Here is a 17,443-nt window from a genome sequence, read left to right as displayed (position 1 = left end):
GTTCATTGTCGGTGTTGTAAGGTTTATCCACAACTAGAGTTTCTAGAAAAGATATCTGCAAATAGTTAGACAAATTCCACATGTGATGGCATGATACTCGAGTCCAGATTTTAACACAGGATTAAATACAGGCCAAAGTTTTAGAAATGTCTGTTTTCAGACAGTGTACCCATCCATGGGACATGAGTGGTTTGTGAACAACCATGATTATCAACTCAAGAATGAAAAACGATGAAACGATGTGTTAAAAATATCAGTTTACTACAGTGAAGGCAGAATCTGTGACAATCCAGATTGAATCCAGTTTTGTTTTTACAGTGGCTTATTATACTGACAACATTATATAGTAAAAGGATCTCTTACTGAGCCACTTTGAAGTGACAGTAGTTCACATTTATGTCCCCTCTAGTCGTTAACATAACTACCATAACGTGGTTACAAGTAGCCAAGTCACAATGAAAACACATTTCACTTTGTAAGTTAATCATTTCTCGATTCCAGAGCTGTTAAACCTGCAAACTAATATTTAAGAGAAGCACGTGTTTAATATGGATCTCCTTATCTTTTCTTACAGAGTTTTACCAGCAGTCTTGTACACAGGCTCAGTAAATATTACCAACTGTACCTGCATCACATTTTCTCTCCCACAACTACCCTCTACAATACTTCCTTCAGACAAACCAGTGGATGTGCGAGTACGTTAATACCCGTGTGCCTATGCGTGTTTGTGCTGTGGATATGTACATGTGTGAAAATCAATTTTGCTCAATCATCCTAATGTCTAATGTCTGACCTGATCTTTGAATTACACTTACAGATGCTGAACTTAGATGTAAACCCATTTTGTTGGAAGGTGGGATGGGACATCAGCAGATTCGTAGGTTCTTTATCCCTCACAACGAAAGAAGGGTCTGTTATCCCTGTGGAGAACTTAAGTGAGGATATTCAGGTCAGTGTAGCAACAGTACAGCATCCACACTTACTGTTTTCAATCTCCTTTTGAGAGGACTTGTTTCTGGGGATGTTTGAGAAATGCACATTAAGAATAGTTTTGTGACAGAAATGGAGAAGGTGAATCTGTTGGCCAGGATTCCTGCCAATCCATTACACACCCATCTGTAATACCTGTGATTAGTTAAAAAATGTAACTAATCATCCCTCTTTGGTTTGAAAATGAAAGCACTTTTGTTCTTTTCTTTCCAGGTAGTAGTTGTTGTATGGGTTTCATGAGTTAATGACAAGAATAACAGAAAGAAATATTTTATCCCCAAACCCAGCCAGAATTCTGGATCCCACAGATCAGTCAATCAGTTACAGATACTCCTGATCTAAACTCCTTATGTGCATAAAGCACACCTGTCCACAGAATCAATTTCAATCATTCCAAACTGTCCACCACAATGGCCGAGACAAAAGATGGACATGATTGTAGATCTGCATCTGGACTACAAGACCATCAGCAAGACGTTTGGTGAGAAGGTGAAAAGTTGCTAAAACACTGGCCTAAAAGGAAGCACAATAAGGTCATGGAGTGGGATAACCAATCTCCAGAGCTTGATCATATAGATAATCTGGAGAGGGAGCTGAAACTGTGAGTCACCAAGAAGCAGCCAAGAAACTTGAAGAGTTTAGAGCAGGGGTCGGGAACGTTAGTCCTCGAGAGCCGGTGTCCTGCAGGTTTTAGATGTGTCCTTAAACCAACACAGCTGATTTAAATGGCTAAATTAGCTCCTCAACATGTCTTGAAGTTCTCCAGAGGTCTGGTAATGAACTGATCATTTGATTCAGGTGTGGTGACCCAGGGTGAGATCTAAAACCAGCAGGACACCGGCTCTTGAGGACTAAGGTTCCCTACCCCTGGTTTAGAGAGTTTCTGTAAAGGGGACTGGGCTACAATCCCTCCCTAGATGTGAGAAAAGGTGGTGACCACCTACAAGAAACATTTTACTGCTTACAATTTCTGCAGTGCTTAGTCATATTTCACTTGAGGATTAAATACTTATGCAAATAATTTCACTCAATGACAAAAAAATATTATAATAGAAAAGGGCCTGATGTAAATCTGGAGATAGTACATGGAAAATATATAGAAACCACATTAATATGTTATCTACATTTAACTATTTTACTCATTTGAAGTATGCTAAACCAGAACTACATTTTGAAACGGTGGGTCAGTGGATAACTGCTTTCTAACATCTGACTTCAGGTCGTGTTTCCACGGTTTGCTGGAGAACAAGTGAACACCACTATTCTGGACTTGGGGAACTTCAGCACAACGGTTATTGATATTCCTTCAGCGAATTCTACCCTGGTGCTAAAGGTTCAGTGATTTTCATGCCGACTCCTGAAATTGAACAAGCAAACATGCTTAGTGGACAGTGATATTATGGTAACTGTACATATAGAGGCTACATTGTGTTCAGCGTGACCTTTGCTTGTGACCATGCTAACATTGCTAACTGTTAGCAAAAAGTGTAGCTACAAGACAAGGCTAAAGAAAATTTTAACATGGCAGTATTGCATTACAAGATCAGCTATTGCAGGTCTTCTTCTGGAGACCATGAATATATGTACCAGTTTCTGTCACATTTCATCACCTTCACTAGAAGAATCTTTATTTGATGTAAATTAATGTCACGGTGATTAACCGCTGACAGATTGTCATTCCAAATATGTAGAGCCACGCTGTTATCCTCCCGAAAAACTTGATATCATTGCTACACTGTTGCACTATAATTACTACAGGCAATCATGGTTTTACTAATCATTTTCTTCATTCTTTCATGAGGGAAAATTTTGAAAAAAAAACTTTCTTGAAATAAAAGTGGAATATAGTTATTATTTTATTGTGCATTCATAAGATTTTTTCTTGCATGTCCAACCTTTTATAGATGATGCCTTCAAAGGTTCCTTTACCCTTCAAAGTCCTCCTTGGTTATAATGACTACCCTACTGAGACGAATTATGTAGCGGCAACAGAGATGCCTCAGCAGGGAGCCACACAAGGTAAGAAATGTCTTTGCTTAATTGTGGTGACAAGATTTTTTTTCACCTCTAATGTGATTGAAGTGAGATTTGACTGTGTCTCTGTGTGCCTGCACAGAGGAGAAATACACATGGCTCCTGCACCCTGAGGATTTAAAGGGAAACACTGGAGTGCATTATCTTGTTGTGAGACCCATAGTGGGCCCAGGTATAAAATCTATCAATGCCAGTTTATCAATTACGCCCATCACAACCTCATGTAAATTTTGGAATGAATCACTACTGGACTGGAGCAATTCTGGATGCAGAGTAAGTGCAACATTTAAATCTGCTACACATATAGTGAGGCGTTGCTTAAACAATAATGGAAATATAAGCTGTTTTCTTTCAAGGTTGGTGCCAATACCACGCATTTAGAAACCCAGTGCCTCTGCAACCACCTCACCTTCTTTGGGAACTCCTTCTTTGTCACTCCCAACCTTGTCGACCCGTCACGCACTGCTGAGCTATTCGCAACCTTTGCCAATAATCCTGTGGTTGTGTGCTTCGTCGCGGCACTCTTTTTGGCATATCTCTTGGTCCTTGTGTGGGCAAGACGAAAAGATATTCAAGACACAGTCAAGGTACCGCATCTCTCATGGACTGAAGAACAGATTACAAATAACAAAAGGCTTGTCTGTTTCCTAGGAATATTAAGCATCTTAAGAAAAAACAAAACTTATATGTTAGTTGGTCTGAGGTGTTTTACTGTATATGTGGAAACAGTTGTGTTTGAGGCTCCAGGGGAGGTTTGATGTTGAGAAAACCTGGGGGTGTATGAGTTACAGAAGAAAGAAAAAAGCTAGAAAGACTTTGTAGCTCACTTCTCGTCTGTTTGATACTTGAAGCTTAAGGTCATTTTAGCCACTTCTAAAATACACACTCATATCTCTCTGTATCTTCTTTATTCTTACATGAACTCTCTCTCTGGATATTTGGCAAAAGCGTCTCCATCTCATGTCCATATAATATTTTTGCTTGTTGGGTGAATAACAGGTAAAGGTGACAGAGGTGGAGGACAATGATCCAATGGATGAGTATCGCTACCTGTTGAGTGTCTGTACCGGGCATCGTATAGGAGCCTCCACTTCCTCTCAGGTATATGTTTTCAGTGAAAGTCATACTCATCACATAGTTACGTTAGACTTGGGGAAAAATCATGAGCAGACTGAAAACTTTGTCTGTTTTCAGTCTGCTTATCAACAGCTCATCTTTTTACAATTCTTTTTGCAATAAAATATAAATACACAAAGCACAGCACTGTGTGTATCATATGCACCGCACACACACTGTCACACTTACACACAGTGAAATCTTAATTGTTAGTTTTACAGTGGTTATTCTAACTGTATGAATGGACAAAAGTTGATCGAAGTATTTCGCAAGTCCTTTTTTAAAATTATTATTTGAAGTAATTTCCTTAATATATTACCAGTAACTGTTTAAACCAGTACTGCTTAATGTTACCATTGTTCAGATATATGGAATCAGAATGGTATTGTTTTCAGTTTCATACTTTTCATGCACAAAATTGATTATTTTAGGTAACAGTTACTCTGCTGGGTACAGAAGGACACAGCGAGCCTCACCACTTGACAGATTCAAAGAAACGTGTGTTTGAAAGGGGAGCAGTGGATATGTTCCTGCTAACTACGCCCTTCTCCCTGGGAGACCTGCAGGGCATCAGACTATGGCACAACAACTCTGGAAGCCATCCTGCCTGGTAGGAAAAAAAGAAATGTCACAACCACACAAAAGAAAGGTCATTAGAAACATACTGTTCGACCTAGAACACCACAATGATTGGACATTAAGGTGAATACAATGTGAATCAGGTCCCAATTACACTGATCTTAAAGATGATTATTGTTGCTTTTTTAAGGAAAACATGGTCTTTAAATGCAGTTCAGCTGTCATTTTTAGTAATATGTCTTCTGCTGATTTTTGTGGGTGGAGCAAAGCAGAGGTCACATGATTGCATCTTGCATTTACATTGTTTGCCTTTTCTCAGGTACGTAGGCAATGTCATGGTGCAGGATTTACAGACAGAGGAGAAATGGCATTTTCTATGTAATTCCTGGCTGTCGGTAGACATTGATGACTGTTCCCTCGATAAAATATTTCCTGCTGCATCAGAGATGGATCTAAAGAGGTTCAGGTAAGCACAAGGCTTGATGCTACGTTTGGTAGCAGAACACGTACAAGCACTCTGTCTAGAGGCTGAACATGAAACCCAGATTGGGAGTACTGATCAAATGCAAATTCAGTTGAATTCATGGTTTGGAGTTCCATTTGGATAATGGAACTCCAAAACCTTTCACAAACCAGCAGGCAGCATTTACTTTTCAGAACCAGAAAGAAATTATTATGCCCAGGTATGATTAAAATAAGAGATGGAGGGATAGTGGACATACTGGACAGAGGATGTTGAGCTGCCAAGCAGGAGAAAAAGAAGAAAACCACAGAGAAGATTCATGGATGATGTGATAGAGGACATACAATGGGTTGGTGTGACAGAGGAAGCTGGGGATAGGGTGAGATAGAGGTAGGTGATCTACCATGGTGACTCCTAAGGGAATTTAGCTGAATTTCCAAAGATGAAGTGAAACCGAGTAAAAGCTGCCACTTTCTTCTCATCCCAGTTGAGTACCTAAATATTTGGCTTAAGCGCTGATCTGGTGATTTAGTGGGGATTATTCGCTTTTCTTTAGACCCTAAAACCTCCAAATGCTTCAGATCTACAATAGTGTTTTACAGGAATTAGAAAAAGATTCAAATGTGATGCTAATCCATCACTAATTAGCTGTTTATGAAGGTTTAAAACATTTGATGTTGCTTTTATCTTTCAGTAATTTGTTCTTCACAAAGACAACAAAGGATTTCAAAGACGGACACCTCTGGATTTCGGTGATCAGTCGACCACCGAGCAGCCACTTCACCCGTGTGCAGAGAGTGTCCTGCTGTTTCTCTCTGCTGCTCTGTACCATGTTGACCAGTATCATGTTTTATGGGATCCCAACAGACCCCTCTCAGCAAGTAATGGACCTAGGTACATCAAAAATTTATTGCCATTAAATTTACTTTTAAAAAAGTGTGAAAAATTTCAGATCTAATTCATCTACTTCCTATTTGTATTTACAGGAAGTTTTGAGTTTACTTGGCAGCAGTTCATGATTGGAGTTCAGAGTTCCCTCATCATGTTTCCTGTAAATATCCTCATAGTCAGTATTTTCAGATTCACTCGTCCTCGGGAGTTTTCTTGTTGCCATCGCAAAAAAAAGAAAAAGAACACACAAGATTCTTCTGCCACAACAGACATGACTAACAGTGTGTCTTTAGATCTTATCATTAAGGTAGGTGTTTCATGTTTTTGTATTTCTGCATTTAATATTAAACAATAGCCTTAAGACAAACCTTTTTGTATGTGTTACAAATACTGATGGTTTTGACACTTCATTTGGTATCAAAATTTGGTATTGAATGTGCTTCCCCTTAGGACATCACAAGAATTGCCCACTTGCTCTCTAAGACGATAAAAAGCAACGTCACATGCAAGGAGTTTAAGTTTGTACCTGAACAAGACAATGATGTCAATGCTATTCTTTCTGTGTTGAAAGACTTAATCACACAGAATAACACAGCTAGTGAAAATATCGAGACAAAAACACAGCCTCAGCTATCAGGTGAGTTCTCTTGTTAATAATTGATAATGATCAACAAAAAGTGCTGCAACACTGCCCCAAACCCCCATCTTATTTAAGTTTGGGTGACCTGCCCGTTAACAACATATTTTTGGGTACTTATATCAATTTCAACATTGTACTGTTCAGAAAAACAAAACTAAGCTTGAAGCACGGACACATGACACACTGGAGGAGATCAAGTGGCCACTGAAGTCCAAGTAGCTTTCTAAAGACAGGAGCAAAGTTGCAGGGAGCCAAATCTGGCGCCTGCTGATGAATGATTGTACTGCTGAGGCCAAAATCACCCGCCTCTTCAACTGTGGCGCGTGCCACTGAGTATCAGCAAATCTTCTCTGTTTCATGGCTCTTTAGGATGTTACCTTAGAACACGCTGACTGTCTGAGCCTAGAAAATGAATTTATGGTGAATGCTGCATCTTCCTCGATCGATGCATGTGCCTTTGGGGTGAGGTGTCCTGAGAAGTACTTTGGTTTGAAGCTGGGGTCAGTTGGGGTCAGCTGGGTCAGTTGGACACAAATTTTCACATGTGAACTCTGCACCACATTCGAGAAGAGGATTTATGTCTTTGAGTGCCTCTGGATACAAACCAGAGGGGAGATCAGCTAACTCGGCCTATAGCTTTGGACTTTTCACAAGTGGAGTCAGATAACTTTATGATCACAGCTCTCGCAGTATGGGTCAAATTGAAGTGCTAGAGCATTTTTTTTGCTTCACCCAGCCCAGTATATTAGTCCTTACACTTCAGAGGGTCTCATAAACAGTTTGGTGTCAGTTATTTTGCGTTTAAATAACATGCAAAGCAAATTTAAGTGGCGGGCTACTATAGTCAAATTTGATGGACGATGTTTTTAATCAGCAGTTAATTCAAAGAGGCATAAAAGATGAAAATTTGCCTGAAAGGACGAAGACTGCAGAGTTCTGAAATCATTCAGAGGATACTTGCTTATATGACAAAGTGGTTGTTTGAAACAAATAAAGACAGAATTTGAAAATGCTGCCAACAATCATGTTTCTGCAAACAAAGTACTTTTTGCTTTTTGAACACATCATATCATGTGCTTCCTTGAGATTTCCAAGTAATAACATATGTACATTTTCAGATAGCAGCGCATCTGCAGAGGGGGTGATTCAAAAGAAGAGAAACAAAAGCCAGTATCTGTACAGACAACTGTGTCACATCGACAGTGAGTTGAGTCAGCTGGGTCCCTCAGGCTTCCCGAATCCACACAGCTACAAACAGGCGCTGCAGCAAGTCCAGAGCATGAAGGAGTTGCTTGAAGATCAACTCGTCGCATCCAACAGAGGCGTTCCAGATGAACCCACCAACAAAACGTATGAAAGTCACTCTATAAGAGAACCCTGCTGGTGCAGTTAGATGTCACATCCATCTGGAACATTTTACTTTTCTTGGAGGAATTAACTGTGATTATAGCTGCTGTATGTCTTTGTTTTAATTATTATGGGCACTGCAACGCTTTTAATTGATAAAATTAAAACTCAGCATAAAGACGGGGGTTGTTAAGGGTTGTTGTCTCTGAGAATAAAATCATACAACAAATTTGTTCTCGCAACAATTCAGCAAGCGAAACACACCAATGTGTATTGACTCCAAGTCTTCCTCAGGGACTGACACATGCACAGTCTAGATTAAATACCCTGGCTCGCACTCAACCAGCACCTGTGTGCAAAGTATTTTAAAAAGACAGAAGTCCCTACATATCAAAGCAATAACAAAACCTCAGCAATGTTCTGTAAGAATTATCAAAGAAATTACAAAAGCAATATGAGAAAAAGGACCAACAACCTTATTTTAACTCACAGTAAAGCAAAATAGAGCATAATTCAATCATTAAAATACGTTATGCAAGAGCACACAATTTCACTAGTCAAAATATGTATGATCCTGCACAGTAAGCTATTAAAAAAACTTTAAAAAAAACCCCCAAAAATAAACAATAAAATCTATGAGAGTTTCAAGATTGTGACTTTAAATTTTAAATCAGCAAAATGGGTGTTCTATGAGTAAAATAACTGAAGTCAAATTGCTGATCTACAGAGGTGGAAAAAGTACCAAAGTACAAGTACAGGTTCTTAAAAAATACTAGTAAAGTATTAAGTACTTAGTAAAAAAACACTCCAGTAAAAGCTGACTCAACTTCTTTACTCAAGTAAAAGATGAAAAAAATACAGGCTCTGAAATGTACTCAAAGTGAGAAAGTAAAAAGTAGCTCTTTGAAGCACATTTATATCAAGTATTTTTATGCAAAGCTAAATGAACTTTGTGCTTATTCGATCAGTTTCAGAGGATGGATCTATGTGTCATCAGCTTAAATTCAAATTCATCTCTGCTACATTTCATGTAACTTAACTCTGAGCATGAACCTCTTCTTCCCCTCCTGTTCTGTTTTCCTTTTTTCCCTTTATGCTCGCTCCTGCAGCAAGGAATTCTGCAATGTTCCAGCCCTCTTTAACCCCTGACTATAGCATGATCAATGATGCAAAAAATATGAGTTATCAAAAGCTTTTGCCTCTTTGATCTCTTTGTATGTGTAGAGCCCCAGTGATAGATACAGCAAGAGGATTACATTTCTGTGTTACTGTTCCCACCATTTAGGCTCAGATCACTCAGATGTTTGAAGGTAGCTGTGAAATAAAAACTTCCCTCAGTTGTCTTAAACCTAAAGTAATGAGCCTGGTTTGAAAATGTGAGGAGTAAAAAGTACAAATATTTGGGTAAAAATGTAGAGAGTAAAAGTTAACAGCTGAACATAAATACTCAAGTACTCGACTAACAAAATAGTTGTACTTCCTACCTCTGCATTATTGAGCATATTCAATTCAAATTTTCAGTTCAGTTTTATTTATATAGAAGGAAATCACAAAAGCAGTCACCTCAAGGTGCTTTATAGTAGTATAATATGGAGAGCAGTACTGATTTAAAGATGTATACACAATGTTACAGGGCTCGCAAAATCGCTAGCCCGACGTCCCGGGGCTAGCGATTTTTCCAGTCGGGCTACCAAAATCTATCTCAGCCCTGCCCGTCGGGCTATCATAGGAAGGGAAAATATGTGTCAATGCTTTTGCATTCTTTCAAAAATGTAGCTGAGTAATTATGTCATTGGCATCGATGAGCCTCTGTCAATATGTGACATATTGAAATCGCGTTTGAATTTGTGCTCGTTTTTTGCTTTCACTTTCACTTTGCGATCGCGCGAACGGTGTGTAGAGAGCGGCAGCACTGATTGGTGAGTGACGATTAATTGCGCACCAATTCCTCTGGCATCATCTTATCACTCATTAGCTTACTATTCAAACGTGACAAGTGAAATCTCCCACAGCAAGCTTAAACATGTGAGAGGTTGATTGCGCAGAGAATCGCTGACCGTTATGTAAGTACGTGTGTAAAAGCAGCAGGATTTACGCTGGTATTTTAGTTCTGCTGAGCCAAATAAGACAAGTCAGGGTGAAGAAGGGGCAGCCAATGAAAAGCCGACCACAAAACGGAAAACTTATGACAAATCAGACTATGAGGCAAAAAGAAAGTTCAGCTTTTTTGGTTTCATGGACAAAAGAATTTCTGTGGCTGGAATATGACAAGCTAAATAACATGATGTTCTGCCGGGTGTGTTGTGAGTTTCATTTCATTTGAGTCGACAAGCGCCTTTGTAACTGGGACCAGTAATTTTAAGATAGACCCCATCAGAACCCATGAGAAATGCAAGAAATGCATTATTGCCCAGTCTGCAATACCTTTCCCAGAACAAACAGCAATTGCAAAAAACATACTAAAAATAAACCAAGCACAAGCAGAAGTCCTGAAAAATCTTTCAAAAGCATACTATGTTGCAAAGAGTGAACTACCATTGTCAAAATTTAGCAGTCTTTGCAAACTTCAAAAAGCAAATGGCCTCGATCTTGGTTCCACTCACCTCTTACCCTTGACTTCAGTGGAAATTTCAGATTCAGGATCTGACACAGACTGATTCATGTTCCACACAGTTCTTGCAAGTTCATAGAAATTTCTGTTCAATTAGAAACAAGTATTTGAGTTGATGACTGATTTTTACACAGTTGTGATTTGTATTTTAACAACTTTCTGATTAATTTTTGTTTCTGTTACAATATTATACTTTAATGTATAATATTGTAAAGGAAACAAAACATTAAAAAATTGCTCTCTTTTTTATTCGGGCTACTTAAATTTTTTGGGGGGCTACCAAAAACTGAAGAGTGCCTGCCCGAAGGGCTACCAGAGATTTTGAAATTTTGCGAGCCTTGTGTTAGAATAATGGCCTATTACTTTGCAAAAATATTTTTTACGCATTGCTCACTGCTCTGTAAAGTCAAATTTTAATGCTATTTAAATTCATATTGGTGAAAGGAAATGTAATTTTACTTGCTGTTCTGTCACTCCGTGTTTACAGGGCCAGTCCGTCAGACAGCACTGATGGTGATGGCGCTGAGAAAAAAAGGACGTGCTGTCACGGAGGTCTACCCTGGTGGTTTATTTTTGTTGGCTGGCTGCTGGTGATTGCAACCAGTGTCGTATCAGGCTATTTCACAATGATGTATGGCTTGAAATTTGGAAAACCACGCTCCATAAGTTGGTTGGTATCCATGGTTATTTCCTTCTTTCAGAGTGTCCTCCTTATTCAGCCGCTGAAGGTGAGAAGAACATTTGTCTGTTATATACATACCCTGATGGTAGCTTAAGATTTCCTGCACAGTTAAAATTTCAGTTACACAATTTTCGTATAATTTAACATTTCTAATAAAGGTCATTTTTTGATGTAAATTTAAATATTTACTCGAAATAAACCACGGTATTTATTCATGCCTCTCAAAACAGGTGCTTTGTTTTGCAATCTTCTTTGCTCTTGTGATTAAAAAAGTCGACGAGGAAGATTTTCAAAATGTTCAATTTGAAAGAAACCAAAGAAATATCGGTAAAATATCAAGAAATACTCTAGAAAGTATACTTTCTTCCTCTTTTGTTTAAATCCTGAACATTTCTTTAGCAACAAACTTCATCCACAGGTGAACAAATGTTCGTGCGCTATGGCAGTGTTTATGAGCCGCCGCCTCATGCAGACGTAGAAAGAATGAGGAGGAACAGGATGCTGGAACAGAAAGCCTTTGCTCTAATCAGGGAGATACTGAGTAAGTAGACACACAAAGAACTGATTAACTAACCTGATTAAAACAAAGTGAAGGAAATCTTTATCAAGGACAGGAACTGCAGAAAAAAAAAGTAATTCTGACTACAACTTATCTTCCAGGGATGTTGTAAGTCTGACCTGAAATTAATGCTGGGTTTGAATTAATCCCACTGTATGTTTCAGTCTACATGGGGTTCCTGTGGATGCTGCTGCTGGTGGCACATGGCCAGAGAGATCCAAATGCTTTTTACCTAAACACACACATTACACAAAGCTTCTGTGGAAACGCCCCAGCCACCATGGCAATTCAAGATGTATTCAACTGGGCCAGCACATCTGTACTCAGTAACCTCTTTGGACAATATCCAGGTAAATATTCATTACAAAAAGTGACAGTCAAACAGGACAGGGCTTCCGGTGCACTCCTTGCACTTACCGGTTGTTACCGATAAGTGCAAGGAGATGTTGCCGGTTTCTGGCCACCTCCTCTAATCGGCAGGCTCAGTAAACTGTTATCAAAGGAATATGGGAGAAATGGTTTTGCAAAGAGCAACACAAGTCCTTACAGGTATGTTATCAGGGTGGAAGTGGAAAGCAATTTGATGACTTTCACTAAGTAGTCACGAGTTTTGACTTGAAGCTGTTTATTCTGCTTCACTGTTTAGTTGTGTTCTTACTTTTAAGGGTTAGTGTTGAACTATTTTTAGGATGCTCCAAAAGCTACAGAAGGGACATAACCATATCTACAGGAACAGGTAATGGCAATTGAATTAGCTAATAACACAGAAGGTGTATGTTCGGTTTGATGGTTTCCAAAAAAGGGCAAAAAACAGCTGATATTTCTTTTTTTTCATGAATCTAACATAATAACAGTGAGACTGTTAGTGACAGGTTAATATATAATTATTTCTTATTCACTTTACACCAATATGCCTGAAACATGCATCAAAGAGCTAGCTTTTGTTCTGCTAATACATTTAGCCATACAGAGTGAGACATTTGGCCAAAATCTCTTTTCTCCCTTTTGTTATCTCATAAAAGTTTTAGAAGATTTTTTTGTTTAGTAAAGCAGAACACATGAACAGATTAATCCAACTTTATGTCAAAGCAACTGTTTTGTGTCAAATGTCTGTAGATTAATATTATTATTTTAATACTGTGCCTTAAGTCTTTACTGCAGCGATATCAAATCTGAATTTTGGTGCAGGAAGTACAGATTATTCTATCCGATCATTATCCGCGTCTTGTTTACATGTGTCCTTTTACCCCTCAGCCATTTAAGGTTGATGGAGTATTGTTGTCATCCTGCCAGGTGGTCCGGCAGGCAGCGTGGACACCCGACTTTGTAAACACAATAACTTGAGAACAACACGAAATAGGAGTTTTGAATTTATACCATAAGTGCATCAACTAAAACGGTTACACACATTCAGATCTCGAGGTGAATGTGAGAGGTCTAGTTTTCTTTAAATCTTGTCAACACAAGACAGATGACAGTTTAGCTAAAAGGTTCAAGTCAAAGCACTCTAACATACGCTGGGAAGCATGTGTTAGAGTGCTTTGACTTGAACCTTTTAGCTAAATCTATAAGTATATACATTCTACACAAAGGTTTCTCATCCTGAACTGCGATGATCTTTGCAGCTGGGCAGGTGCGTGTAGGTATGACCTAAAAAGACTATAGCCTACTCAGATGAAAAATAAATGACAACAAGAATAAAATGTAAAATACTGTGTTCCAGGATTCATCACTGATGGAAACTCGAAGCTTCTGGGAAATGCACGTCTTCGTCAATTGAGAGTGAAGAAGAACTCGTGTCAGATTGCAGGCCCCATGCTAAAGATGGTGCCAGACTGTAGCGCTCCATATTCATGGGAAGCGGAGGACATGGGCTCCTATGGACCCGGCTGGAACACGTCTGTTGGAAATAACATCTCTGCAAGCATTTCCAGTCCCTGGACGTACCAGACACACTCTCAACTCAGAGCTTATCCCGTCTGGGGAGAATTGGCGCTCTACAGAGGGGGAGGCTTTTCAGTGGAGCTCGGCCCAGATTTACAAACTGCAACCAGGTCTGTACCTTAAGAAAAATCGAAAGAATACCCAAGATGCTCTGTTGTCTGAGAGTTAATAGTCTTCTTAGTTGGTTTTCAAAACGAATATATGGAATATATTAACAGCATTAATTCTTTAATCTTTATCCACAGCACCCTCAACTATCTGTTCAACAATATGTGGTTCGATATGTACACACGGGCCATCTTTGTTGAGTTCACTGTTTATAATGCAAATGTGAATCTCCTCTGCATTGTCACGCTTTTGCTGGAGTCCCCTGCTGTAGGTAAGGAGAACTGTGATGCATTTAAAGCTTTGTTAAAAAAGACTCTATAGAATGGATAACACATCAGATTTTATTACTTTTCATATGTAACTTCAGTCTGCATTTATTCCCTTTTTTACACCTTCATGCTGAGCACTCCTTCAGCCTATAATCGAGATCACATTAAGCTGTACGCATGTAAGTGAAGTCTTCTCACTGACTTTGCAGGAGCCTTTCAGTTAAACAGTGAAATGCAGAGTGTTCATCTCTACCTGCCAGGTGACGGCCTTCGCATCTGCATTATTACCACTGAGATCATTTATATGCTTTTCATCCTCTATTACATGTTCAATCAGGTAAATACAAACCTTTTTAATACATAATGTAATCTATTTCCAAATACTGTTATCTATGTATCCAGTTAAATAGACTAACTTCATTTAGCCAATGAGGTTTAAACAAACTAAGACTGGCATCATCATCACTTTTTGGTTTCCTGATCATTATTTTACTAAGAGTGAGCAGTTACTGTTTGTTACTGTGACCGGCAAGAATTAGTCTAACGTGGATTAACTACGAGAGTGTCGTGAGGCTGAATAGTCAATGAAGCCACTCTGCATGTTTCTATTAATCATTTTTTATTAAGTCGTTACTGCCTGTTAATCCAGAAGCAATTAGCAGCTAAATCAGAGCATGTCAAATGCTGTGCAGCTGTACTGTACTGTAATTACAAGGAAATTACAAAGTTGATGCTGATGTAATAGCATTAATCTTATTTGTCATTAGTAATAATCATTTTCCTTTTTAGTGCATCACTGAGTCACATGTTAATTACGTCGTTTCACTTCATTCAGGCTCATTTTGGAGTGTGATCGTGGGTGTCGACCATTAACTGTAATTTCTGAGCCAATAAGCTCCTATTGTGTGCCCTTTGTTGCAGTCCCTTAAGATTATTATGGTGACATAAGCACACAGCTTATTTTACGGTATCTGTCAAGATGTCATGTAGCTACACCCCCTCTGAAATTCACCTGAAAGTCCCAAAGACTGCATGTTAAATTAACTACAGTAAGAGCTTTAGACAACATATAATCTCAATTATTAAGAAGCCTAAATATCCATAAATGTGCAGTGCTATTTTATCTATCTTTGTATTGCTCTCTCATAAAGATCTTTAGGGTTAGATAAACAGTATACAGTAAATGCTTCTATTTAAAAACCTCTTATGTGAGCACTTAGACTTTCATTACATATGATCAGACGCTTATTTTCACATGCATTTGGGCATCATGGGACAAATCAGCACTTTTATTTGTGCAAATTGTCAACATATGTTTGGTGGTGTTCCTGCTAAAACCTCAACAAATGCATGAGCATGCAGCCAACCTCCTGCTGGATTATATAAGAGCTGTTGCTCTCACTTCTTTTCCTGGAAAGGGGAAATTAATGAAGCAGCAGCGCTGGCTTTACTTCAAGAACAAATGGAACCTTCTGGAGCTTTCTATCATCCTGCTGAGCTGGAGTGCCGTGGCTGCCTTTATCCAGAAGACTCTGATCGCGAACCGTGATATAGCATACTACCAAAACCACAAAGACAAGTGAGATTAACGTAAAACTCTGCTTTAATTTTAGCTGTTTAACTGCAAAAACATGTCTCTCCCATGCTTGGTGTTATTTGGTGGGTTGTTTTTTTACTCCACATCTTTCCTGTTTTTATAGATTTGTCAGTTTTTACCAGACAGGCACATCAGAATCACTTTTTCAGTATCTGATGGCTTTCCTGGTCCTGCTCGCCACTGTCAAACTGTGGCACCTGCTTAGACTTAACCCAAAGATGAACATGATCACAGCTGCACTGCAGCGAGCCTGGACCAACATAAGTGGTCTTCTTCTGATCATTGTGATCATGTTGCTGGCTTACTCCATTGCAGTAAGTATCTGGTTCCTTTGACCAAATCTTTACTCCTCGCAAATAAATAATTTCGGATTTACATGGACAAGAACAAGAACACTTTTTTTGGTGGTGGTCGGGAGGGTTATTAATTACAGCCTAATCATAAAAGTAGAGACAGTGTCTGTCTCCTGAATCCAAACTGGAAGCTGGTTCCACTGAAGAGTACTCTGAGGTCTTTAAGATAAGATGGGGAATGCTTATTCAAAACCTTGTATCTGAGGAGAAAACTATAACACTTTGGAAAACTTGAAAAGAGAACTTGTCTCAGAAGCAGCTGATCAGTCAAAGCAGTTTTTTAAATGTTCTCTAAAGCCTTGAATACAAAGATTTAAAAAATATCTATTCTGAAAATTAATTAAAAAGATTAAATTATCTTAATAATTTAAGAAAATACACTTTTTAGTCAAATAAACAATGTTTTAAAAGTCAAGAACTCCACTTTTTCGAAACACTGAAAAATTTGACTTTGTCTAATCAATATAATTTAAATTAAAACCAGTAGTTTGATAAATTACATAAAAGTCCAAAACAAAAGGACAACTGATGCTAATCTTTTCCACTGTGTGCATTAGAGTACCTGAATAGTGATGAGCGTTGACTGGAGAGCCGGGGCAGGTGGTCTTTATTACATGCGTAAATTTAAACTAATTCATTCTGTTATAGTACAGTGTCATTATGCTTTAAACGGTGTGTGAAATACCAATCAAGTCACCTCACTCCATTATCGCTGAGATTCTTTAATGAAAATTGAAATCCATGATGGGCAGGAATGATCTCAGCGGTCCTTCTGCTGATCTAATGGTAATTTCTCTCCTTTAGTGTAACGTGATTTATGGCTGGAACCTATCCTCTTATAAAACTTTCATGGATGCCCTCATGACTCTCATCGGTTTGCAGATAGGCATCTTTAACTATGATGAGGTGAGATATGATCATCTCATGTTTTAACAAAGGAAGCACACATTAAGTCAACATTTTCTTTTTCTGTCATTTCCAATTTGGTCAGTTAGTTTCAAAGTGGTAACAACATCTAACTGAGGCATTATCTCCTAGGTCCTGTCCAGCAATCCTGTGCTTGGTGGGTTACTCATTGGTTCCTGTATAGTTTTTGTGACATTCGTGGTGCTCAATCTCCTGCTGTCGGTGATCCTCGTGGCATTCAATCAGGAGCAAAAATACCACAAGGTAACAAAAATCAGGATCATTTTTCTGTGTTTTAGTTATCCTCACCATATGATTTTAATAGCAGTAGCAGTTGAGTAGTTCACTCGTTTT

The 17,443-nt window shown here is 38.7% G+C and overlaps 1 protein-coding gene across 1 annotated transcript in view; it reads left to right on the top strand.

Moving 5' to 3' along the window:
• The window catches only part of LOC116325700 (polycystic kidney disease protein 1-like 2), a 38,447-nt gene that overhangs the window by 17,022 nt on the left and 3,982 nt on the right, over positions 1-17,443 (top strand). The window contains exons 12-35 of the mRNA XM_039600321.1: positions 575-695; positions 818-949; positions 2,210-2,323; positions 2,895-3,009; positions 3,107-3,297; positions 3,381-3,611; positions 4,024-4,125; positions 4,572-4,750; positions 5,039-5,185; positions 5,877-6,076; positions 6,169-6,380; positions 6,524-6,710; positions 7,832-8,063; positions 11,159-11,399; positions 11,584-11,680; positions 11,772-11,894; positions 12,077-12,262; positions 13,636-13,966; positions 14,102-14,235; positions 14,443-14,570; positions 15,652-15,812; positions 15,934-16,144; positions 16,988-17,089; positions 17,222-17,353. Of these exons, the coding sequence (XP_039456255.1) occupies positions 575-695; positions 818-949; positions 2,210-2,323; positions 2,895-3,009; positions 3,107-3,297; positions 3,381-3,611; positions 4,024-4,125; positions 4,572-4,750; positions 5,039-5,185; positions 5,877-6,076; positions 6,169-6,380; positions 6,524-6,710; positions 7,832-8,063; positions 11,159-11,399; positions 11,584-11,680; positions 11,772-11,894; positions 12,077-12,262; positions 13,636-13,966; positions 14,102-14,235; positions 14,443-14,570; positions 15,652-15,812; positions 15,934-16,144; positions 16,988-17,089; positions 17,222-17,353 (4,009 nt within the window). The remainder of the gene's footprint in view (positions 1-574; positions 696-817; positions 950-2,209; positions 2,324-2,894; positions 3,010-3,106; positions 3,298-3,380; positions 3,612-4,023; positions 4,126-4,571; positions 4,751-5,038; positions 5,186-5,876; positions 6,077-6,168; positions 6,381-6,523; positions 6,711-7,831; positions 8,064-11,158; positions 11,400-11,583; positions 11,681-11,771; positions 11,895-12,076; positions 12,263-13,635; positions 13,967-14,101; positions 14,236-14,442; positions 14,571-15,651; positions 15,813-15,933; positions 16,145-16,987; positions 17,090-17,221; positions 17,354-17,443) is intronic.

This window comes from Oreochromis aureus, linkage group 16 (genome assembly GCF_013358895.1).
Source record: "Oreochromis aureus strain Israel breed Guangdong linkage group 16, ZZ_aureus, whole genome shotgun sequence".
NCBI lineage: Eukaryota > Metazoa > Chordata > Actinopteri > Cichliformes > Cichlidae > Oreochromis > Oreochromis aureus.
This window is presented reverse-complemented; position numbering and strand designations above follow the sequence as displayed.